The 27,082-nt window shown below is 36.1% G+C and overlaps 2 protein-coding genes across 2 annotated transcripts; both read right to left on the reverse strand.

The window, feature by feature from the left end:
- Window positions 1-3,112: 3,112 nt before the first annotated feature.
- On the reverse strand, window positions 3,113-4,152 carry LOC111604494 (MIT domain-containing protein 1). Its single transcript, XM_023322585.2, has 3 exons — window positions 3,668-4,152; window positions 3,411-3,610; window positions 3,113-3,336 (listed from the first exon to the last, which is right to left on the reverse strand). The coding sequence occupies exons 1-3, from the start codon at window positions 4,031-4,033 to the stop codon at window positions 3,186-3,188; spliced, it is 717 nt and encodes a 238-aa protein (XP_023178353.2). The 5' UTR covers window positions 4,034-4,152; the 3' UTR covers window positions 3,113-3,185.
- Window positions 4,153-20,095: 15,943 nt separating this feature from the next.
- Window positions 20,096-23,591, reverse strand: LOC111604496 (zinc finger protein 37). The gene is made up of 2 exons (XM_023322587.2): window positions 22,756-23,591; window positions 20,096-21,922 (listed from the first exon to the last, which is right to left on the reverse strand). Exons 1-2 carry the CDS (start codon window positions 23,204-23,206, stop codon window positions 20,343-20,345), a joined length of 2,031 nt encoding a protein of 676 aa, XP_023178355.2. The 5' UTR covers window positions 23,207-23,591; the 3' UTR covers window positions 20,096-20,342.
- Between the last annotated feature and the right edge of the window lie 3,491 nt (window positions 23,592-27,082).

Raw genomic sequence — 27,082 nt, forward strand, 5'->3', positions numbered from 1 at the left:
TACATGGATTACATATTGCGAGATTTCTGATTTTATCAATATCATTTTATTATTCACACCTTTTCAGAACTGAATCGATTCTTGTCGTCTGCTCAAGCTTCATTCGAGTTTTATTTTCTTTAATTATTTATCAAAATTCCAAATTACTTGATATGTCCTGCTCCTCGTTACATACAAACGCAGCTAAACAATCTACCCTCTTAGCCAATTGTAATGGCTGTGGGGTATTACAAAAAAAAAAGAAGAATAAAAATGTTTACTTCGGAAGGCGCCATCCTTTTTATTTTTATTTATAAATATATTTTTTCTTCTTTGCCTTCGGCTTGGACCTGCGTCCTTTCGTCCTTTAGCGCCCCGGGTCTGAATCCAAAGTTTTATGCGTAAATCGGCATAAGTATATGTGTACATAATGCGATACATATACCAGGGCCCCAACTATGATAATTTTACAGCAACACAATCAACAGCAGTTGCCAGTCGAAGTAGCAACAACAGCAGCAGCGGCAGCAACAAGGATAACAACGACAACGAGGACAACAACGACAACAAGGACAAGCAACCATCAGCAAAGTCAATTACGTGGCGCTTTCACAAATCTTTGCCACAACAATCGTGTGCGTAGGCATTTTGATGTGGGGGCGGCGTCGGCCGGAGGTGGAGAGCCGTTGGCATACAGCCATTGCAAATTAATAGAGAGAGCACACACATACCAACACACACACGCACACACACGCATAAAATGTAATGTCATAAGTGCTGAACCTAAAAACACTTCGCTTAAACATTTACCACTCATATCCTTTGCCCTACGTACTTGTCGTAATAGAAAAGTGCCACACCCACTAGCCTAGCCAGTCCACCCCGTCAACTCTGGCTCAGCTTTTGCCCCACTGTGCGTGCGCGTGTGTGCGTTGTGGCTCTAAAGATGCGGATTAGTTATGCTTTTGGTTCGTGGCTTCCCCTTTAATTCGCTGGTTATGCATTGTATTACTGTATATTGTTTGTTCGTTGTCTTCCTCTTGCTGCTGTAATAAGTGCATTCACAAGCTCACAAATTGGCAGACACTGTCAAAGGATTTGCAGTAAAACTGTTGCTCCACGTTGGCATTGACGTCGCGTATTGGGCAATGCCTTGTGTTTGTCTGAGTCCTTGCTGAGTCCTTGCGATTTTGTTTTGTTTACTAATGAAATTAGTAAAAATATAATAAAAATCTAAAACATATTTGTAAAATTAAAAAAATTAAAAGTTATTTATTAGTATTATTTATTATAAAAAATTAAATTTAATTTTAAAACATTTATAAAAAAAAAAAAACAATTTTTAAAACAATAAAATTGCATTACAAAATAAAAAAATATTAATAAAATACAAATTGAACAAAAAAATAATACAATATATATGAAATACATTTATTTTTATTTTTTAAATTTGAATAAAATAAGTTTAAAAATATTTTATCTAAAAGTTTTCGTCTGTCTAACTTGTGCTCATAAAACCTTTTTAACTTTTTCTTAAAATCGATTAAAATCGATATTAGGTAGCGGTTACCTTCCGAGTTACGCATTTCCGAGTGGAAAACACTCATTTCTTTAAAGCTAATTTAATTGCAAATGAGAATTAGTTGAAGTAAACTTGCGATTGCATCTATAGTTGCTGGTGTTGTTTTAGGTTAACTGAACTGAACTGAACCTGATTCTAATTGTCAGGTTAAGCCACAAGAGTGTGGAAAATCCTGGCCTATACGCAATTCTAGCAATGGCTCCATCTCCCGCTCCATCTCTTGTTGCATGTTTTAGATGATCCCAGGCAATGAATAGCCAGCTTAGCCCAAAATGGTCTGCAGGATTCAACTGACATTTGGGGGATGTGGGGGCGTAGGGGGTTGGTTTCGGTCGCATTAGTGTATGCCCTTCTTACGCGCCATAAAATTTAAAAGCGAGCAAAGCATTTTTAGCTCTGGCTGGCAATTTATTAGGCCGTCGCGTAACACAATTGCCTTCATCTGTTGATAAATCCTTGGCATGCCACCAAGTAAATTGAAAATATATTGTGTGTGTGTGCGTGTGCGGGTGTGTGTGGGTGAGTGTGTATCCAGACTCCTGGCCAGGCCTGGAATAAGCAAGCGTGTGCAGCCAACTGTGGCGCAGTTCTAATTATCCACGCACATGTCTCTGCCAAAGCTAAGAGAAGAGAGCTAGAAAGGGGATGCTGTGTAGGAGATGTAGATGTACAGCTAACTGGCTTTAAGCACATTGCAAGAAGAATCCTTTTTTGGCGACAATGGTAGCTGCTACTGCTATTGCTGCTGCTACTGCTGCTGCTGCTGCTGAGGTATCCAGCGTTTCGCTTCCGTTTCTGTCTTTTATATGCAACTGCATTGGCCGCCCGCTGTTAGCGGCATTCAAAACAGCAGCCAGCAGACAGAAGACAGTCCGCCCGTCCGCCACTCAGCCACCGAAGCCAGCTCACCAGCTGTGCAGCTGCCTTTGCTTTCGAAGTTATGAATTTTAAACATTTTCGTGTGCCAGAAAAAAACGCCCTTGCAGGCATTGCCATATATCCATATACATATACGTATATACATATATACATAATTTATTGCGTAGCAAAATCTGCACAAAAAACTTTATTATAAAACTTAAAGTTAAACTTCATACGTAAATAAGCTTGTGCTATGAAAATTGCTTTTTGACATCATTGTGAATCAATGTTACTGTCATTATGTAGCCATATACCTGTATATGTATATTTATATAAAATAGTTGAACGTTTATATGTATAAGTATAAACTCCATTATAAAACTTGAAATAAAATCTCTTTGAACCTTTCCGAATTTCGATTGAATCGATTCAATTGATATACACTTCAGACTCGGCCAGAATAATTAATAAATAAATGTAAGTGTGTCGGGTCAATTTTCTATAAGTTTTAAGTTAATGAATTGGTATTTTTAAGTTCTATTTCAATTGGCATATTACATATCTACATTTAAAACTACTAAACATTTTGAAGCACATTTAAAAACCATCACTTGTCTTAAAAACAGAAAGTACAAAATTTATTACTATGCAAGTTAAGATAAAACTCAGACGAAGAAAATACTTTAAACAATTAAAAGTGAATTTTGGAATTGAAAGAAGTGTTTTAAAGCTACTTTGTTTTCATTGTTTCTTTTTGTTAGTGTCAATTATTATTGGAAGTACGCCATATATCGACATCGGTTTGCAAACATTTTCTGTATTTGTAGTTGTTTAAGCCGATGGAGTACATAGGATTTGAGGCCTTATAAAAGTGTAGACCACGTCCGATTTTTATTATATACCCATTGCTTAAGCTATAAATAAAATACAAAGATTAGATAAGCTCTACGTTATAATATATTATATAATATATATATATATTACTTACAATATTTTGCGATCGTGTAAAGTATCTTCAAACTTGATGTAGAAGACGACTTGACGACGTTCTAGATCGGCTTTAATTTGGCCCAAATTGGTTTTTTGTTGTTCCAAATTGTTGGTATCTTTTTTGGTGATCAACCGAAAGTATTTCAATTGCTTACAGTTCGTCACGGCCAGCTCCAAAAAGCGAATAAGATTTTGAAACTAAAACGAAAATGAAAATTTTCGCTGCAAACTTTCTAAAAGTATTGAAATGCTCACCTGATAGTTTTGTGTTAAGTACGGCTCTTCGAGCATAATTTCAATTGTATCTTTGTTCATGTATATGCCAAATATTTGATCGTAATCGTTGCCAATATCGTTTTCCTCGATTGATAGGTGGTTCACCACCTCGCCCAGCATCATTTTGCCATTGACCCTTGCTTTGATGGCATCTGCACGATCAATATACTCTCTGATTCTAGTTAGAAACCCTTTTTTCTTCACTTCATCCGGTTCACTATGTACAAATGACATTAAAAGCTCAATACCATCTTGATAGAGAGTTTGGGCTTCCAAAATTCTACCACTCTGATCGCACTCGACAGCGCGTATCAATAAGGCTTTAGCTTGCATTGCATCGCTCATATTGTCAGATATTAAATACTTTAGTATATTGGTTGCCTACACTATACTGTTAGATATTTATAGTTATACATATAAATATGTTTATTTATTGTTTATTTGCACGATATGTGTTCATTTTTTGTTTTGATAGCAAGCAAGCGGTTTCTGAAATCAGCTGTTCAGTGTGGCAGAGTTTCTTCAAAATACTAAATACCATAAAATGTGTGATTGTTGAATATCAGCAAAACGAAATAATTAATGTAATTATGTGATTTATTGTATAATAATTGACGAAAATGGCATACAGATACATATTATTTTTTATTGTATTTAATTTATATTTATTTTCAATTAAAAGCAACAATCTCGTTAAACTTTTAAACACTAAATATGCCTGCAGAGAAATACCGGAAACGGTCAATGGATAGTCGCAGTTAATGAAAAAAATGGAAAGCGATAATCGTAGACAGCAGTTGGGACTCATTTATATTGTTGGCTTGCTTGAGGCATGTAAAGTCATAATCATTAATATTTAATAATAAAAACAAGTATGTCTTATTTGGTCCTTTAATACTGTAATCACATACAGCTTGTTTAGTAAACTCTAATAATGACATTAACTAAACCTGAATCTCGGAAATGCCCAATACCTATCGAAAGTAGTTTTGTGGCGGAAACGATAATCAAGCGGCACACCGGCCGTTGGGTTTTAAATTGGCTCGCCTGCTATCGAGCTATGTAGGCAAACAGTCCAATAATGTCATAAATATTCAGTTTTCGTTTTATGTTTATGCCACTTACAACCAATTACCTGAAAACGAAAGCGTTTTATCGTCAGCTAGCAGCCAGCAGCCAGCAGCTAGCAACGCACAGCTCTGTCCCTGGCGGACACCGGATACTCGTAAAGAAATTGAATTTCACTAAGCCAAATATTAATTTATTTGTGTTTTCATTTCTTGCGCATTGGCAGGTGATTGACCACGAAGGGGGCGAAGCTGCGGACCATTGCTGACTGTGGCTTTGCGCATCCAATCGAATTCGAAGCATTTGGGTGATGACTGCTGTCCAGTACTTTTATTTGTGTCATAAATTTTAAGCCATTTGGGAGCTGTGAACGTCAGCATTTAAATGCTTTCCAACACACACTCACACAAATTGACTGAAGGCACAAGTAGCAGACTTCAATATTTGTTTAGAATTTGAAATACTTTAACGATATCAAGACTCTACCAACTTTAATCTATATATATTAGAATACTGAAAGTACTCGTGTATATACTAAAAATTATTGCATACTTTCAGGCTGTTCTTTTTTCAGCTGCTTATATATATATATATATAATATGATATATATAATATCATTTATGTCTAACATTATATAGTAATGCAAACTATTTAAAGTCTAGTTACAGAATAATAGTTTACTGAATTTTTGTTTTATTTTCTATTTGCAATGAACATTTCTATCAAAATTATTATTTAATAAACGACATTAAATGCTTTTATGCAACAGCCTGAAACTATGCAACAATTTAAGACATATCCAAATTATTCGCCATCTGTGATAAGGACATCTTCTATTTAACTTTTTTCGTTTCGCTTGCACAAACATTTAGCCACTGTCTAATGCCACTCTCGACTAACTTTTCTTTGGGAATTAACTGAATTGTATCTTGTAAAACACAAATTCAAGTGGGCTAAAGCCCGTTTGCTGCTCAAGGCTTCAGAGCCTAGAGAGCTTCTTCACATGTCACCCAATAATGCCCTGTGTGATGTGCGAAGCCACTTGCCAGAGGGTGCGGGGACTTGCGCTGGGCGGCGGCATGGCCAGGGTCTGGGCCTGGGTCTGCCGTCCGGGCCGGGGCAATGGTTAGCTCATATTACGTTTATCTTGGCGCCAGCTTTTTATCGACGATTATTTTCCTTCAACTGCTATGCGTGTGTGTGTTTGTTGCTACTGTTGTTGTTGTTGTTGTTATTATTGTTGTGCGTTCAATATTTGCTTGCTACTAGCTACAATTCTCTCACTCTCTCTCTTTATCGCTCTCATTCAGACTGTGCTTCCTTTTTTCCGCAGCCTTTTTCTCGTTGATTTTTATTTGTTTCTCTTTCAATTTATTTTGCCATTTCGTTTTCCTTTCTGCTGTCATTGTTGTTGTTGTTGCCATTTTCATCGCTTTTATTACAAATACAAGCAACACAGACACACACAAACACACACACATACACATACACATACACATAGATACATATGGGTAGCTCTAACATTGTGTGTCCTTCACAGCCGCAGTGCGTGTAGCTTTCTGTCTATTTCTCTCTCTCTCCCTCTCCGCCTCCCTCTCATCCTCTGTGTATTGCGTGTGTGTGTCTGTGTGTGTGTTTGTTTGCTACTAAATGTGCTGCTCAGTCCGCCACTCATTTATGTCGTCGATGTGCCCCGCCTTTCGTTAACGTTTCAGTTTTCCACTTGATGCTATTTATGTTTGCTTCCATTTTTCAAGAAGGATCAAAATTTATATTGGCTAAAAAGTCCCTCGAGAGCTTTCACACAGCTTCCTTACAGCTGTAACAAATTGTAACACAATCGTCGAACTGTTCAGCCCAAATCATAACCTCATGAACTTCGGACCAGGACATGCCAGGACACTCGCCATTACAGCTGGCTTTTGCCTCGACTCGACTCGATTCTCATCTGTGCTGCGAGCAATTGAATTGAGCTGCAATTGTTTTGATTTTGTGGCCCCCAAGGCCTGCGTTATTCGACGTATCCTTCACACACACACACACACACACACACACGACCACTCATATCCTTAAATTCAGCTCATATCCTGGCGGCTATATATGAGTTGCTTTCGTATTTATCGCCGCACTTTCGTCAAGTGTGTGCAAAATGTAATAAACAATGGCAGCAGCAGTATCTCAATTTATGTAGCTGCTCCTTAAAGGTGAGAGTGCTAGTTGGTCCTAGCGTGTCCTAGTTGCTTGTGGTCTTAGTCCTGGTCTTGGCCTTTGTCTCCCCTGTTTCGGCTGCGCGTCAGTTTCCAAATTAAGCACACAAATTGATGATGTTAACAATGACGATACGAAAATTGACTTCGCTTGCATGACTGGCAAACAAGTTTCACAGGACGAAAGCTGCGGGCAACAACTCAAATGGAAATGGGAAATAGCGAATGGCGAATGGCGAATGGGCAGGATTTTTGGTGTGGGCAACTATCGCAGCCATATTTCATATTTCGAGCAAAATGGCTTTAATGTTTTCACATTTGCTTTGTTTAGCTTTGGCTTTGATGGACGCCAAGCTTCTCCCCCAGCCCCAACCGAGCCAGTCCCAACCCAGCCCAGCCCAGCTTGGCCCCGGCACAGGATGGCTCGACAAATCAATTGAAAACTGACAGTTGTGACTAAACGGCGCATATTTCCTTGACATCTGCGCTGGAGTCTGTGTCTGTAACATATACACATATATGTATGTATATATAGATGTATATGTGTGTGTGTGTGTGGATTTCATGCATATTTCTGTATTGGATTTCAGTCCATTACGCGCAGCGTTTGGGAATTGGATATTGGCTTTTATATGAGGCCTGTTGCCTGCTGCTGCTCCTGCTGCTTTTACTTCACTTCTTTTTTTTTGTTTTGGGTTTTGGCTCTCTGCTTGCATTAACGAAGTTCACGCACGCTAGAGGCTAAGAAAATGTCAGGAACTTGATTTATCCTGTCCAAGCGCTGCGTGTTTGGCCACAATCAATCGATTGCCACAGCCGGCTGTTTGTAACTGTCGTTCAGGGCGTGCCTAGGCTTCAGGTCCACGACGAGAACTGCCTGCGCCCACCAACAAAAAAAAAACGATTCTATTGGACCTTGCTTTTCTGTTGCTTTCAATCAAGCATGATCGACTGCCCGATACTTGTTTAGAAAATTGACATTGAAATAATGAAACTTGAATTTGAACTTGATCCTTGAATGTAGTTTGGGATATCTATGGATATCTTCATATCAGTTTGATCTTTGGAGGTTTATAGATAAGTTCCATTTATGAAGATCTATAGATCAGTTATATCTGTAGAGATCTCAAGATCAGCTCAATCTGTAAAGGTCTAGGTCAACAATAAAACAAACAGTAAAAGACATTTATATATCTTTCTCGATTTACCTAGCTTCAGTAGACGTAGATAAACAGGCTCTAAATAGATGAATAATATATATATTCATATATATATTAAAAGTTTCATATACATAGAGATGTTCAACTTAAACCCTGCGCAAAGCTAATATACTCTCATTTTACCACAACCTGAACGAGTATCAAAAAATGGCAACAGCAACAATTACGACAAGGAAACTCAACCAGGCAACAGCTGAGCGAGCGCGCACAGTGCGATAATTAAAATCCGTTACGCGCCCTATAATTAGTTGCATAGGCTCCAACTCGAACTCGCGTTCGAGCCCGAGCTGAAGGCACTCCTCCTCCCTGGCTTCCTGTTCCTCTTGCTACATTCATTCACATCCGGCCTGCTCTATATATATGCATATAGCTATCTATTTTTATGGACATGTGCGTAAGCGATCCGTGCGAAAAATGGGCGCTTCGCGGCAATTACCTTTAGCTCCATGGGAGATTCATCCAATGCGATAAGCGCCCCAATGCTTCGACCTGTTCAGTCCTTGGCGTATCTGCCCGTCTCTACGCACCTTTTGTTCGTCATGCAAATCAGTTTGACTTGACTTGACTTGGCCAAGGACCTCACACACACACGCACACACAGACATGTGCGTAACACACGCTTTCAGTTAGCCAGAGACAACAACAGAAACACCTACACGTAACGAGGGTCGCTCCAACAGGCGGAAAAAAACCACACCCAGAGCCCAATAGAAATTAATTCCCTTAAGCTGTCCACTTCTTCAGCTTTGGCCGAAACGCAAAAGAATTTGTATTTAATTGAACTTTTGATACGCTCTCAAAGGGTATTTACAGCTAGCCGGGGAGTGTGTAACGGCAGAGAAGAGATGAGGACCTTAGAGGTGTATTCTAGTCTAGCCTTTGGTTTCTTTTTACTTTATTGGCAGATAGCAGCTGAGAGGTGAAAGCAAGAGTTGGAATGTCTAAGCTTAAGTCTGGTTTAACATCATTTTTTTCATTTTAATTTGCTGCTTTCAATTTATAAATTTGCGCCCTTTTTGCCGAAAATATTTGAGTTCAAAAATATTTTCCCATAGAAGCTGCGCTAGATCTATCTGACGAAAATTTGTGTGCACTAAATTTGGTTGGAATAAAGTTAAATTATAAGAGATATTAGGGAATTCTATTTATAGATAGCTAACTAAGTTTCTCTCCTATTTCTCTTAACTTTCAATATAAGCTCTAGAATTTAAGAAGTGTGTAAGTCCTTTAGGCATTTGATTATCTTTAATAACAACTATTTGAAATTATTATAGAAGTCTGAAAGTCTTGGGAAAACTTTTTCATAACAGAATATAATATTGTAATGGTATTAAATCAATAATTTATATAACATAGTAATCTTTTTGTCTATATGAATATAAATTTCAGAAGAACCTTTTTACCCCTTTTACAGATACTAATTTGAAGTTGAGATATATAACATTAGGTTTGTAAGGGTGTCTAGCCTTTGTTGCTGTTATTTCTTGCATAATATATTTACTTACAGTAAAAAGTGCGAGAACTGCGAGACTTTGTTGAAACGCCCTCGCTTGCACTCTGCAGAGAGAGACCAGCAGCAACCGGAACTAGCCAAGTTTATCTTATTGCATTGCAAAATGTGAATCGGAACATCCGTTTCTAAATGCCAGGCGTTTTGACCCCATCACAATCAGTACGGCTAGGTAGTGTCTAGTATAGACCGCTTATGCAATGGGGTTAAACCTGAAAAACTTCGCCTCATGCGTTGTAATTGAAATTGACCAAAGCTGCGCGAGAGAAGCCAATGCCAAAGACTTATATAAAGCTTATATAATTGTGCCGCCACTTTTAAGATTTATAAAATCTTTCGCACACTGAAGCCATGCCCTCTCTCTCCCCTTTTTCCCTTCTCTTTCCCTCTTCCATTGTCTTTATTTTCATTGTATTTTTTGGGCACTGTTGAAGCGCGTTTGTATTAAGCCAGTTGGACGGGCGTTTCATTAAGAGAGAGCTGAAGGAGGGGCAGGGGGAGGAGAGTGGCAATGGTGGCTTTGTGGGTGGTTGGGCTGCTTTCGCTGAGAAGTGTGCAATGTAAATAAATGGATAGGAAGAAATCAACGTTAAAATAAATGACACTAAAACTGTAGACGGCTTGTTTTTGTTTTTGTTTTGCTAGCTTCTTTTTTTTATTTTTGGCTCTCTTATTTTTTTGTCTTTACTGTTGCTGCTGCTGGCTTTGCTCTTCAATTGGCTATTAAGCAAATTGATTCAGTTAAATTTATCTTAATGCAATCTCCGCTCATTCCACCCACTAGTCCGCCCGCCCAACGGCCAGATAGTGCATAATTTGAAGGGCATAGCGAGAAAAAAAGACACACACAACAAGGCAACAATTCACGCACAACAACAAAAGCGAAAGCGAAAGCAAAAGCAGCAGCAAAAGCAACAAAAGCAACAAAAGATACACGTACTTGTAGATACTGCCAGTCCGACACATGCCACTGTGACAAAGACGAATACAAAGCAAGTAAAAGTGGGCTCTGGTTAGTGAGTGCGCGACTAGCAAATACCCTGAACAACAATAAAATGTATTTGCTTTCTGCATATTAGATATGCATATATAAAAAATATATAAATATATTGATTAAAGAGCTTGTTCGCATCACTCTAATTTAAATTGATGGAATATCTCTAGAAGTCTCTTCTGAGTATCGCCTGATTATACTTAAGTAGCATCTATTTATTATTAAAAATTATTAAACTTTAGCTCGATATCGATAGGCAAGAGTTATCGAAAAGTCGAATGAAACTTGATAGCAACTAAATGGAAGTGCCAGAAGTGATTTGATAATTTAATAGAAGCTTGAGCCAAATGAACCAAATTATCGATTTTTATCGATATCATTGAAATTTTAAAGATTTATAAAAAAACTTATTTGACTTTTATATAAAATTTCAAGACTCTATCAAGCAAACAGACGCACAGACGTATCGAACTAATGTTTATATATTAAAATACCCTGCTGATGTTTGGCTAACAGGGTATAAAAAGAAAAGGTCCAATCTGTGAGTTCAGTCAGAGTCGGAGTCAGCGTCACAGTCATAGCCGCCGCAGCCGCAAACAAAGTCCCAATGCCAATAGCAATCCCCAGGACCTCAATTGAGCCTACCATTTCTGCCCGCAAGGATGACAACAACAACAGCACTGTAGATGGAGAGACGACGCCCATAAAGCGCTCGAAGCGTGAAAAACAAGGGTGAATGGTGGAAAGTTACAGAAAAAAAGCATTAGAAAATATATCTGGCTGGGCTTAAAAAGCGCGCTGTTGATTGTTTTGCTGGATAACAGCGAACCCCGTTGCCAATCTGGCCCCAACTCCATATATATACATATATATATATATATATTTATATGTATATATGTCTATATGTATAGCTTGTCGCCTAAGGGTTGCTCAGTTGCTGCTGGCCAAAAACTATTTGCTCTATCTGTGCCAGTGGGCAATTTTTTGCTATAAGTATATCCAGCTGGATATATCGTGGCCCATTGATCGGGCCATAAACAGCATTTTCGTCCGACTCATAGGCAAATCATATAAATTATGCTCAATTTTTGCTGTTGCCATTTAATAAGCATAAAACCTTATGATATGTGAAAATGTGCGCGCGTAACAACAACAAGGACAGCAACAAGAACAACAACAAGGATGGCTGAAGATGCTCACGAAAGGCAACACATTTTTGGCAGCTAGCTATGACTACTTTATAATGGGTTTATTTTTTGCCGCTAAGCTAAGACAGCTTTTCAATATAAGCTGAAGGCCAGCTAGGGTATTTTTTGTTGTTTATCTTTCAAGTTGCTTTTTAATACATTTATCACCTTTACCCTAGATACCAAATGACTAGGGAAGGATACTTCGACAGTAGATGGTATTTGCGATATCTTAAAGTACTTCCTTATCGATGTCAATTGATTATGCTATTCATTTCTCAGATACTCCCTACTTTCCCTATGAGAATTAATTAAGTATATTATAATTTGGTGTATCTGAATTTAGCTGTTAGCATTTCTAATCCCTTTGAAGCACATTTATATATGTTAACTTTGCTATCGATATCAATTCATAATTCAATTAGCCTGTTAAAAACCTTTTTTAATTTTTTTTTAGCAAAATAGTGTCTCTGTCAACATTGCTTTAGAGTATATACATAAATATATTTGTTTTGCACACATATCGATTATTAATCGATACATGTTTTTTAACGTAATTCTTTTCATTTGATCTCCTATATTTTAAATGCTGTAGGCGACACACCTAAAACCTAAATCTTAGCTAATACTTATTTACAACAATGGAATTTGAATACTTTTTCTAAAAGTCGATAAATATCGATTATACGACAACTTTTTTGGCGGGTTTTGGCGCTAAGCAATGTTGCTTCTATGAAGGAGGACTATAGTACAGCTATAGTGTACTAGTTTGTGCTTACACATGTATTTGTATGGATGTTCCAAGGTTACCCTAGACTTGCTCAGACTCGACCAAAGTTGCGAGCTTCCAATCAATGCAATCAAATTGGAAAGTCTTCTTCATAATTCGTTTGAGCATCGCTTTAAGCAACGTTTGCAATTGCTTGCCATCGATTGGACTCCATCGTCGTTATTGACAGCTGCTTATTGAACTAAGCTATTTGCTAAAGCCCAACTGCAAATCCTGCCATTATCCTTGGCTGGCAGCTCCTGCAACATTCCCTGTTCACCAAGTGCACAAATGAAACGCGCTTTGCAAGTATTTTGTTTGTTTTTTTTATACATTTTTTTCAGATTTTTTTTCATATTTTTATTTACTATGTTTTGTTCGTTTTTTTTCTCATATTTTTTTCATTTTTATTTTTCTCATTTACTACGCAAGTTCGCATTTTCATTTATTTATTTTTCTTTTTTTTCATGTATAAATTTGTCATGTGTTATGAAAATATAATATAATATACTTATGTACGTTTATGTTTTACAGAATGCTTGGCTTTTTTCACTTCTTCCGCTTCTTCTTCTTCATCTTGTTTTTTAAGTATTTTTTTGTTATTGTTTAGTAACTATGCATTTAACTTTGCCTTCGCCTTTTATTTCATTTTGTATTATGTTTATATATATATATATGTGTGTGTGAGTGTTGGTGTTGCTGTATGTGTGCATATATACGCCGCTATAATGCTGTATTTTAATAATAATAATATATATATATATGTATATATATATATATAAATCAATTTGGTTCAAGTACAATATATATATATGTGTATGTATATAGTTTCTATATAGCCGCTGTACTTGTAACTCAACTGGAAACCACGCATCGAACTGAAGACAACTTTTCGTTAGTTACTTTTGAATTGCGTAAATTCTTGTTTTTTTTTGTTTTTAAATTTATAAATTGACTTTTTTGTTTTTCAATATTTTGCAAATTGACTTTTTGTCGGCAGCTGCCAGCAAAGTAAAACAGCTGCTTTATAATTGATTTACTGTATGTGTATGTGTGTGTGTGTGTGTGCGTATATTAATGTATGTACATGAATGTCATATACATAATGCCATACAATCTATATAAAATGTATAATATACTAATGTATATATATATATCATTGCATAATAAACGCATTCTCTCTCTTTCTGTCTCTTTCCTTTGTATAATAATAATAATAATCATAATAGTTGCGTTTATGTATATAATATTAGTATTGTTTCTCATCAATATGCAATGCAATAAATATACATAAGTATTGAGTGTGTATGTGTGTGTATGTGTATGTATGTGTATATATATATGTATGTGTGTGTGTGTGTGACTGCATCTGCATAGACAGATCTATATCAAGTTGATGAATACTCGCTCACGCTGCGCAAGGAGAGCATATTGATGGATGTTGTGCAGTGTACCTTCGACTGTTTGACTGTCTATATGAATGCACTTATTAAAATTTTTAAAATATATTTCTACTCATCTATGCCAGAGCATGTCACGCCACTTAGGCAGCCTCAACATTTCTAGACTCCTGATCAACAAGTGATCTGTGCACTGCTTCGATTTTGAAGTGAATCTGAATTGTTTTTGAAACTTGAACGAGTATTAGGCAATCGGCTATGCTACGACTGCAGTGTTTTTTATTTGTTTATATATATATATATATATATATATATATATATATATATGTTCTGTTGTGTGTATGTGTGTGTTTTGTCTTGTAAGTTCTAGGTACAGAATTCTTGCTGGCTCACTAAGGTGCTTAGTTACTTATAAATGTAGCTGTGTAATTTTGTTGCCTCTTCTTATTCTGCTTGCTCTGCTTCTTCTTGTTGTTAATCATAATAATAATTGATTTGCAAACTCTACTTTTTTCTACAATGGCTACGCTTGGTGTGTCTGTCTGTATGTGTGTGTGTGTGTGTGCACTAAGTTAAAAATTATTTATTTCTACGCTACTTCAACTATGTTTCATGTGTATGTGTGTAGGTATTGCTTGTATATGCACCTATTTATTTATGCCATAAAAATAAACATAATTTTGAGTTTTCATATTTGTTCGTTGTATAAAGTACATCAATTGGTCTCGTCAAAAGCAGCAGCACAAAATGTTGCAATAACAAATATGCCAAAAAAAAACATAATTCTACCTGTATATCAATATATATACATGTATATATATATATATTGGTAACTAATAAATGTTGTTAATCAATTCGTTTTGCAGCTACTTTCAAAAATTGCTACGAGCTTATTTCACTTAATTTTTTTTATACTTTCTGTTTGGTAAACTAAAAGCTAAATTTTCTTCCCATATATATTAGTGTATATATATACAGCTCTATATGTATGCTTGTTAGTATGTATATTAGTATTTCATTAATAATTTGTTGGTTTTCGCCTTACTTAATGCATTAGTTTAACGATTTCCCATTGCTTATCTCATTGATACATGCGCTAATAATACTTTTTTTCGGTTTGCCTTAATACGTAATGCTCTATTGCTCATTGCTCATTGTTCATTGTTCATTGTTCATTGTTTACGTTAGTTTATTATTGCTGTTGCTTTTCGTTGTTGATGTTCTTCTTGTTTACCATATACAATATTTGTAAATAAGTTGTTTTTCTTTTTTTATCATATATCGAAGTATTAAGTCTTTTATTTTGTTTGTTTGTTGTTGTTTTTATTCGATTTTTTTGTATTTTTTTTTTAATTTCAAACTTTTCATTTTCGTTTGAAAACTATTTGTGTTAACGTGCTAAGTCTTTCTTTTTTGTTTAAACATTGCTTTGTTGTTGTTGTTCATATTTTTATTTATACAAAGTTTTTTGTTTCACTACGTTTTTAGCTTTCTATAAAAGATATAATACTAATAATAATAATAATGTTCTATATACAAAAGCCAGCAAATTAAATTTTCTGTTTTAAAATTTGACCAAGAGTAAGGGGAAGAGCAGGGGTCTGTGCTTTTAGAGTTCTTTTTCATTGTTATTTTTTTATGAGTTTTTCCTTCATTTGGCGCTGACCTAACGAGCGCTCGTTAAAAAAGAACAACAATGTTAGAAAAAGATAGAGACAGTGAGAGAGAAAGAGAGGGAGATTGAGAGTAGTACAGCAACAGATAATAGAAAACAATGGATCATGAATGCTAACGCTAATGCTAATGCCAACCAAAATACTGCATTCAACAATTTTTGTTTCTTTTCAATATTTAAAGTTGCGCTGGTATACAAAAAACTATTTGTATATATATAAATGTAATCAACTTTAACAATTTTTTGTTGCTTTTTATTTTTTCATTTACTCATTTAACAATATATGCCTTGATCCTTATTCGTAAAAGAAAACCTATAACATGTGCGTGTGTGGGTCAAAATCGATCAAACCCAAAATTGAAAACCATAAGAACGGGCACGATTTTTGAAAACAAAAATGTAACCGCCGATTTAGTTGGAGTAAAGCTTTTCCAAATATCATATATATATATATACATATACATATGTATGTATATATGTATATGCATATATATATATACACATATCTCAACTATATAGTTGTATATATATATATATATGCTAATGTACTACGTGTTGCATTTGGTTATGTTAAAAATTTCAAAATTTCAAAATTTCAAAATATGCATCAGGGTTATGTCCCCACTCAATTTATATGTATATATAATATTTTTACAACTACCTTTTATTGCTTCTCGATACACGTTATGTAGTATTTTTATTTTGTTTTCTTTTTTCCTGGAGCTCATATATTTGTTGAGCAAAATTAATGTATTTAATCAGCTTTTTGAATTTGTGTGTGTGTGTTGGTGTGTGTGGGAATATCACAACATTCGAATTGCTTTGCCTATTGACCTGCTCTCAACACAAATAATTGCCACAGGGTATATATATGTATATTTAAGAACACTTTTTCAGCTTGAAGAAAGCAAAGAGTCCAGTTGGAAAATAATAGAGAGAAAACATGAAAAAAATTAAAAGAAAAACCATTTTTTTTTGTATTGTGTAAGTATTTATGTATACATATATATATGCATATGTATATGTAAATGTATTGTATATTTAAAACATTATAATTGTTTTTGTTTGCTTTGTTTAAGTACAAGTGTGCTGTCTTCACTAATTTTAAATAGTTTCAACCTTAGATTTACTTAAATTCTAATAAATTGATTAACCATTATTTTATTGCTTTCATTCACATAATTAATTATGCATTTAAGTTGTTGTTTTTTTGTGTTTTTTTTTTTTTTGTTTTCTTTGTTCTTGTTTACATTGTTATACAAAATTTTAATATTATTGCCGGGCATTAATTAAACATGTTTCGCCTTTTGTAAATCTTAAATTAACTTTTAGCGTACAAAATAAAAAAAAAACAAATACAAAAATCGATAAATAATACAAATATTCAAATAATATTGCCACTGGCCAGAAAGGTTATTGCTAACAAAAAGGTTTATTAAGTGTTAAATAGGAAAGTCCAATGGAATATTGAATAGCCCAAGGGGCAGACGTTAGAGCGCTGCGTAGGAAACATTCTGTAGAGTCAAAACCTCTGTGACAATAAAATATTTTTAAAAAAATTTCAAATTGAATTGAAAATTTGAACTTTCAGAAAATATCTTTAAAAAAATGTTTTTTCTGCATCAAAATTTACTTGAAAAACTATTTGCAATTCCCTTTTCAACTTATTAGAAAACCTTTTTTGCTTCTTGTTTTTGTTGGCCAGTGTAATCCTTGGTAACTATGGCTATTAAGTAGCTTTTCGCTATTCGTTTAACTTTTATGCGCTTTGCATTTTACTTTTAAGTTTTAATTGAATATTTGTTGTTTGCTTTTGTTTTTCTTTCGTTTGTTTTTTGTTTTTTTGTTTTGTTGAGTATTGCTTTGGTACTTTAGCCGATTTCGATATCGATATCGTTATCGTTATCGATTATTGCATAAAAGTGTTCCACATGGGAGCAGAGAACTGTCCTTAGCTACTACGTTGTTAACAGTATAAAAATAATTTTGTGATGATTATACTTACTAGGTTAACTTAGGAGTACATGTATACTAGGTCTAAAATATTTATGTATATATTTATGCATGTGTATATATAATTGTAAATATTACGCAACTACATACGTATGTTCTAATGTTTGTATATAACTATATATATATATATATATGTATATATATATATATATATGTGAATATATATATATATATATATAGATTCCTTTTCGCTCGCTTAGACATACCAACAACTGGGTTTCTTTTTTGGTTTTTTAGTTTTTGACTGAGTTTCGATCTAAACTTGTTTTGTTTGCTACTCTTTAGGCTAAGTACTCTACGACAAAGTTCGTTGCACTTATGTTGTTGTTGTTGTTGTATTTTGAGATCGGTCGCTGAAGCTGATTTCAGTTGAGTGATATATAATAGATGTCTATATTAGGTTTAAATACTATTTACATATTTTGCTTTTGTGCTTGGGTGTAATTGCGTATAAATGAACATATGAGCTACATAATATAAATATAGGTTTAAGTAATATCGTACTAGGTAAGTTTTGTTTCGAAGAGTGCAAAAGAATTTCTTTGTTTCTTTCTTTGTTTGTTGTTTGTTTGTTTTTCTTTACGCATGGACGAAGTGTACTGTTAAATGCTTGAGACTAGATCACACTCGATATTCATATAGATTTTCTTCATCTGGCTTTTTGTTGTTGTTGTTATTCTTGTTTTTCACTCTTTTTGTGAGGGGCGATCGAATACGGACTTGAGTAACTATATGGGTATATAGGCTACAGCAAATCATGTTTGGTCTTATCGTGTTTTTGTTTTGTTTTGGTCGCTAATAGAAACACTGGAACTTTTTCTGGCGCCGTTTGAGTTAAGTGTTGTGATACTGATTAGAATTATGCACAGATTCCGAAAGGCTTTTGCAGTTCAGAACAGGTTCATAGATACTGAAATTTCTTTTTAAATATGCCTGAAGTTGTGCTCTAACAGTTTTCCAGTTCAGCAGCTGTAGCAAATATTCTTTTACATATCTGAAACAGTTTTAAGATTCTCTTTTTTTGCTTTATCAAAATATTAATTCGGAATCTATTCATAAAACAACCTCTGTCATTATCATATCACATTACTCTATTGGCCAATTCCTGGTTGTTCAGTGTTCACTTACAGAATGCAATGCTCTAAAACTAAAAACTGGTATTTAAGAAGAAATTCATCGTAACTTTGCCTTCATTAAAAATTAGAAAAAATTTGCTGTTAGACAGCGACTAGAAATTTTCATCTTCTATATTTTTATATGCTCTTCATATATATTTCTATATTATTATTATTATTATGTTTTGTAATTGCCTGGAATGCTAATTGACTATATGGCTAAACGCAAATTAGTTGCCCAAATCTCATTCTTTTCTGTTAACCCCTCGGCTTCCTCTTCTTCTTCTTCTATTCCCCATGTAACTCTAGCCTTTTAAATCATATGAAAACTCAAACAAAATCCGAAATTTTGTTCATGTGCCAATAATATGTTGATGCTTTTTAGTATACGATATATCCAATATCGTATATCGTATATAATATTGCTTTGCGTTCTCATTTTGATTAAATTTGTTTTTGAATTAAAATGTGTTTTTGTTTTTTCGTTTTTCAAGTGCATAAATGTTGCTATGTGACTTAGTTATATAAAATGATGTGAAAAATGTGGAGCTGAATTGCTTTAGTTTTTGTTTTTTTTTCTTTTTGTTTTTGTTTATCGTCTACTCTCTGGCGCTACTACTATACTGCTTATAGATAGGCTGCCCTTATAGATCTAATTCGTTGTTTGAGAAACATTGCATTTGCTTTTCGTATTCGTTGCATTAAATTTGTTTTAATCACTTCGTCTTCGATTAAAGATTAAAGAGAATTTTCTTGGTATTTGGTTAGGATATAGAGTTTTAGAGTTTAGAGTTTAGAGTTTAAGATTTTAGAGTTTAGAGTTTAGGGAGTAGAGCTAAAGACTACAAGTTTTTGATAGCTACAGGTTATAGTACATCATTTTTATATGTGTGTATGTATGTGTTTGTGTGTGTGTGTTTATATATTTTTGTTTAGATAGTTATAGAGAGATACATATATATATATATGTATATATATATATGTATATGTATGTATATATAGATATAGAATTGCTCAAGTTCTCAGGTTTTAAGTTTTTGCAATTACTGCAAAAGGCTTTCTGTGTATGGGTATTTAGAAGTTCAGCTTCTTCTTAAGTTTTCTATTATAATTGATTTTGTTTTTGTTTTTGGGTTCTAGGAATGTTTGTTTTTGTTCAACTCGCTTAAGACTAAAAGAAGAACGAGATTAGGTTTACGCTAAGTGTATTTAGTTTGCTTTTTTCTTTCATTTTTGTTTTGTTTTTTTTTTTTTGTTTAATGGTTTTCTAATGCGAATTTCTACAGTCTCTGTGTTACTCTACTACACTTGCTTTTGGACGTATTGTGATCGTATTCTTTATATATATATGTATATATAAAAACTGCTATCGATAACTGATTTTCAACATTAACGATCAATTAACAAGGGCATTGCTTTTACTTTGTTTTTGTTTTGGTTTTTTTTTTTTTTGGTTTTGTGTTTTTGTTTTTGGCAATGGCACACTTACTCAACATTTAGATGGCATAGGTGATGCCAACACCTGCTACTCCGGCAGGTGCCTCCACCTTGACCCGTTCGAGGAACTCGTGCGGAGGCGATGCCAAGCTGGCGCCACTTTCGCTATTGCTATCGGTGTGGCCATGCAGCGACATGGCCATCATTAGCTCCTCTTCGTCCTTGAGGCAGGCCGATTCCAGATGCTTGTTTAGGTACGATTTCAAAGCGAATGTCTTATGGCAGCGCTTGCACTCGAAATTCTTGTCCACCGAATGCGTCTGCATGTGAGCTCGCAAATTGGAGCGATCGGCAAAGGCCTTGCCGCAATGCGCACAACCGTAGGGTTTCTCGCCTGTGTGGGAGCGCAGGTGACCCTGCAGCAGCCAGGGCCGTGAGAAGAGTTTGCCGCAAACGCCGCAGCTGTGAGAGAGCTTGTGTGTAAGCACGTGCATGGCCAGAGCGGGCATCGAGACATACGCCTTGCCACAGGTATGACACTTTTTAGCTGACTGTGAGTCGAGGGAGCGATGCGTTTGCTTGTGGCGCGACAGATTGCTGGAGGTGGCGTACTGCTTGCCACACTCGGAGCAGGTGTATTTGGTTTTTTGCTGATCCTGCACAACGACGGCAGCTGGATCGGCCACATGCTTGCGCTTGGAACGCCCGTCGCTTACAAAGAAGGCCTCGTAGGTGTAGGCAACGGTTTTCGCTGCCTGACCGCTCGCATCGCCATCGGCATCCAAGTCTGGCTCGGCATGGCATTCCAGAGAGAGGCCCAATCCCAAGCCCAGGCCCAAGCCATGGCTAGTATGCAGTTGATTGGTTGTGTTGCTGTTCTCGTTCTGCACATTGCTGCTGCTGCTGTTGCTGTTGCTGTGATGGCTGCTGTTGCTGCTGTGCATGCTGCTGCTGGCGCTGGAGGCATTGCTCAAGGGGCGCTGCTCGTTGACCACGCTTGCTGCAGCAGCTAGCTCAGCAATTGTTGACGTGGTGCGCAAGTGCTGATGCTGCTGCTGCAGCGGCAACAGTTGCTGCTGTGGCTCATGCTGCTGTTGCAGCTGCTGTGGCTCATGTGGCTGCTGCTGCTGCTGCTGCAGCTGATGTGGCTGTGTGGGCGGATGAAAGGCTGTCGAGGCACTCAGATCGAGTATGGCGTGAGCTGCATGCAAGTCCTCCTCGGCTGGCACACGTCTGCGATAGCCATGCGTGGGCTTGTCGTCCAGCGAGTACGGCCTATAGATGTCCTTCTTCTTTGGCGGCAGCGACAATGTGGCACCTGTGCTGCTAAAGCACTTGCGCTCGCTGCTCGTCTGTCCAGATTCCATCTTAATGTGCAGCATGCCAGGACTAAATCTATCGCCATTTGGCGAACACGAAGGCGACGATGTGGTTGACGATGGCGGCGTTTGATAGGCAGCCAAATGTTGCTGCTGCTGCTGCTGCTGTTGCTGTTGCTCACCTGTGTGACTGTTGCTGTTGTTGTTGCTGGCTGCTGCTGCCACAAGCGCTGTGGCTGCTGCCCGTATAACCGTTATTTCGCTCTCCATGCGAGGCAGGTACGCGGTGTAATGCAGCGGCGACAGCTCACGTGTGTAGCCTGCCAAAGGTATGAGAAAAGCGGGAGAGAAAAGGTGAGAATTAGAGCTGCATGAAATATGTTCTTGATATTGAATAATGCTTGCATATGCTTAAATCTATGTATACTTTAGTATATATGAGAGTACAAGGCGAGGTGAGTTAGATCTAACGTGTTGCAGCAAGGCAAGACTGAGAAAGTTATATTGAAATCTTAGTCAAACTTGTATGGATTGAAAGGAGTTGTATGAGAAAGTAAAAAGCAAGAGGGAGCTAAGTTCTTTAAAGGTAAATTTGAAGAATTGAATGCAGAAATTGGAAGTGAATTCGAGCCTGTTGCGAATGCCTAATAATTGTTGCATACCCAGAGGCGCAGCTATGACGCGAAGGAAAACTATGTGAGAGCAACAGAAACTTTAAATATATTTTTGATATTTTTAATAATTCAGAAAGGTGCTCAAAGAAGTTATGATCTAGAAGAAGGTTAGCAAAGAATATAGTTTGGCAATCCAAAAAGTCATTTTAGCAAGGAATATTACTAGTCCTTATTTAATTTCATTAATTAATAGATACAATATTAACATCAAATATTGTGGAAACTTAATATGAAAAAATATGAAAAATATATTTTAATAAAAATAATAATATTTTAAATATTTTCGTATATATATATTATATTGTTTTGAATATACTATAATATTTAATATAAATCTATTTATCATATAAACTCTCAATAAAATAAGATTTAAATATGCATAATAAAAATATGTAAGTATATTATATAAATTTATAATTATTTATATATATCATTAAGCTCTATTCTAAATCTTATCCTGAATGTCTTGCTGCACTTACCATTGTAGACATTGGTTGTGCCACGTGTCGCTGCTTCTGGCGAATGGGGCGGCGGACTTGGCGCTGTGGTGCCCGCCGTTGGGGAGCTGGGACCCCAGCACTTGGCCGTAGTTGTTGCAGTAGTGGTTGATGTTGTTGTTGTTGCTGTTGTGCTGTTGTTGTTGTTGTTGTTTGTTGCTTCTGTTGCTGCTGTGGCTGTGGCGGTTGCTGTTGCTGCTGCTGCTGTAATAATTGTGCGTTGCTTGTCGGATTTGGTCAATAGCTTGTCGCCCACAACATCGATCTCCTCATCGTCGTCCATGGTGGAGCGACGCGACTTCAGATTGGGCAATGGGGACAGCTGCTCCTCCCTTGAAGCTGTTGCTGTTGGTGTGTTGTTGGCATTATCCTCGATATTGCGATCCAGCCAAGGATATGCCTTCCATTTCTTGGCAATCAGGCAGCGCGGCATTTTGAGTTATGTTGAGTTGATTGATTGAGTTGAGTTGAGTTGAGTTGATTGAGTGATTGAGCGGTGTTTTTGTATTTGTTTGCTTGTTTTTATTTTAGATTTAGAGGCAAGTTTAGTGTTAAGTGCTGAAGCGAGTGTTTTGTTTCGTACGAGCAAAGACCTTCGTAGTGGGTATTTTGTTTTGGTGGCAAAAGCGGAAAGGAAAAATGTTGCAGTTCCTATTTCGCATGTGAAAAATATATATATTTATATAGATTGGCTCGCCGAAATGAATAGAGTTTGTTTTTACAGTTGTCTTAAATAGAGTTTCGCATAGTTTCGCCTTCCTTTCCTTCTCTCTCCTTCTCTCTCTATCTGCCACGCTCTTTATTAAATCATAATTCAATATTTTATATTGCTTTTTATTGTTTCATATATATAGAAATATATATATATAAGTGTTGTTGATAAATTGGTTTGCGGTTCAGTTTGGGGTTCTCGATTCGGTTTTTGGTTAGGATACTTCAAATTTCACAGCCACTTTACACATTTCTGCGCTTTTATTTGAAACTCTCCGAACGGCAGAGAGTTGTGTGTAGTTCTTAACTTTTTCTTTTTTTGGTCAAGTTTTCGGGTTTTTTGTGTGTTGTTTTTTCCTTTTATTTTTGGGGCTTTTGCGTTTGCGTTGGCTGCGTGTGGTTTATCGATTTTTACATTTGCGTTTACGTTTACGTTTACGTTTTTGTTTTTTTTTTTTACACAACGAGGAAGGGGGGTTCTTAAAACATAACGGTTCGGTCAACTGGTAGGGGTTTACATGGGTAATTGTATTGCTCCATATATATATACAGATATCCTTTGGCTTTGTTGTTGTTGTTGTTATTGTTATTGCTTGTTGATTTATTTATGTTTTGTTAAACAATTCTCAAAGCAAAATATTATTGTTGTTGCCGAAATAAATGAGTTTCGATACTTGTTTATAGTTTTTGTTTGAGTTTGAAGTTTTTATAAAACAGAGAAAGAAAGACGTTAAAAGTTGTAAAAGTTTAGATTAGTTGACACGAGTTGTTGTTGTTGTTTGTTGGTTGTTGTGAAAAGTTGAGTTAAGTTGTTGTAATTATTGTTGTTGGTAGAGTGAAAAAATTGATTTAGGAGAAAATATAATATTATATAAGATAGAGAAGAAATGCGAACGAACCGAACGTAAGCAACTCTTGAATGCTTATGAGAATATAACTGAACGAAACGTTGCTTATAAGGGTTGCCGAACGAAATCGAAACGAAGAGAGCGTAGCGAAACGGAACGTAATGGCATAGCCATGGAACAGCCCCTAAACAACCCCCAAGCAAAAAAAAAAACAACATCGTCACAAGCGTAGCTGTTGCGTGTCCTTTAGGGCAGCTGCACACGTTCCAAAGGGGAAGTGCCTCAAAAAGTTTTCGCCTGAATTTATTTAATTTACATTCTTAAAAAAATATTTAAATTAGGAAAAAATAAAATTTAGAAAAATTAATTGCAATTTTTGTATAATTAATTCTTGCCCATGTTTGATCGTGTATGTGGAGCCATGACTAAGGAAGTGTGTTCCATATTCCCATGCGTTCCACTTCGCCTTTTTCCTCCAATTGTTGCGTCGTCCCTCTCTCTCTCGCTCACGCTCTGGCTCTGGCTCTGTCGCTCGGTCTTCGCCATGGCTTGTACCTGAATTGTGGAATTGGCTCATGGCTCCTTTTTTGTTATTGAACAAAAATATATTTTTGGGGGTGGATTTTTGCAACAGCGTCTCCTTTCGTATGTGGCAGTTGTGCCGAGTTAATTGCTCTTGCTGTTGCATTGCATTTGTTGCTGAACTTTGATTTTGAACAAATTGCCAAAAATGACGGGCGACCGAAGAGAGGGCCGAGAGGAGTGGAAAGGAGGGTGGGCAGGGTCGATAGGTTAGTGGGGTGGCAGGGGCGAGGTGTAGCAGCAACAGTCGTCGGATTGTGGCATTGTTGATTGCTAGCAGCAGTAGCAGCAATAGATGTGGCAAATGGAAGAGGTAAAGGACAAGGGGCTTGCTGCTGAGTGGGTGGGGTTACTCGCTGGCAATACATTAAAGCATTTCAACTTGGGCGTAGGATTTTTTGGTATATCAAAGGTCAGGATATGTTTGAAAATTTACGATTTCACTCAAGCTCGAGTTCAAAGCTAAATTAAAAATATATGAGAAATAGATGTATATATAGACAAATGCATGTACTGATATATATAGACTTCGTTTTGTGATGGAAAATATCGTTGTAAGCTTTTAATAAATATTAATGGGCAAGCCTGTTGTAATTGGGTTGTTTACTATATAAAGTCCTTGTATATTTAGACACTTTGCCGGCTTAGTAGGTGTATAATGTAACTTTTCTGACTTTAATGAGATATATATAGCTTTATAATAGAACAATTTTTGGTTACGCTTGGCCTGACCAATTATAGTTAAGTTTTAATACAATAAAATAAAAGAAAAATTTATGATATTCAAAAATTGGCATAAAATATGATTATTAAATTAAATAAAATTATAAAGTTAGTTTGTAATTATAAAATAAAAAAACAGTAGTAATAATAAATATTCAAATTAATAATGCTTATAATTTAAAACTATATAAAAAATAATATAAAATTAAAAGTTTTCAAAATAAAAAAATTAATACTAATAATACTTGACCATAAAAAAATTAGTTATATTAACAAAAAGGATTTTTCCATTCAAATGAATTTTTTAAAATATTTTTGAGGTGTTATATAATTTGAATATAATTTATGTTAGCTAATAGCCTTTTTAATTTAAGAAAATATTTATAAGACTCTTCCCTCATGCCTATTCTCCAGCTGCTCTTACTTTCAGCTTAAGCCTTGGATAATTAATAAGGACATAGAGTGCCAAAAAAGAGAGAAAAATTAAGAGAAACTTTTATTTGGTGCTCTGCTCAACTGTCGCAGCCAATGAGCTTAGTAGGCAAAAAATATGATTTATTAAATTTAGTTTTTTTGTTTTTGATTTGTTGTTTCCTTCTTTTTTGTGGAGCTGCTTAAAAGTGCTTCAACATTTTAGGAAACATTTGACTCGGTTAAAGGAAATAACATATCGCAGCTTATTTGACAGATGGAAACCCCTTATTTATATGGCCTCTTGAGTATGAGGCACTCAAGTATTTGTTGTTGTTGAAAAAGCCAAGAAATGCCAATCCATCTAGCTGTCAGACCCTAAGGACCTCTTAGCATATACAACATACCATATATTCTCCTTGAAATGTAACGTACAGACCATCTGTGGAATTTTCGTTGCACTAATTACAATTGGGCACCTCTATGGAAGCCCTAAATATGCGACCAAGTACCAAGTCCTCTTAGTGAAACCCATGAAGCACATGGTAAACTCCCTCTATCTTTCTCTCTCTCTCACTCCCTCTCTTTCTTACTCTAAATTGTAATCTGCTTTTCCAGCTAAGAGGCAAGCTTGTCGGCGACCCTTTGCGACGCCAAAGTTGTTGCGCTTCGTTAGCCGCTTTAGGGGGTGGCAACTGTATGGAAATTGAAAATGTCTATGAAAATATGATCGCGGATCGGTGAGCGAGGCACGCGCAGCCGCAGATGCACTGAGGCGAGCAGCATACATACGTAAAAGCCATATGGCAGTCGGTCGGGCTGGGTAGGAGCCACGCGTCACGACAGGAAACAAAATTATGCAGCCGACGCAAAGCGAGATTCGTTCACCTGGAACAAGGAGCAGGGCAGCGTAGTACAGGACAATATGGTTACAGCTTTTCCTGTTTCCAAAGCGTTATTAGCGTTAGTTTAAGGGTAAAATACATTTATACAAAAGGTGCAATCTAGCGCCCAAGCGGGGATCCAGTTGAGCG

The sequence above is a fragment of the Drosophila hydei genome, unplaced genomic scaffold, assembly GCF_003285905.1.
Source record: "Drosophila hydei strain 15085-1641.00,03,60 unplaced genomic scaffold, DhydRS2 tig00008128-arrow-arrow-pilon, whole genome shotgun sequence".
NCBI classification, from domain to species: Eukaryota; Metazoa; Arthropoda; class Insecta; order Diptera; family Drosophilidae; genus Drosophila; species Drosophila hydei.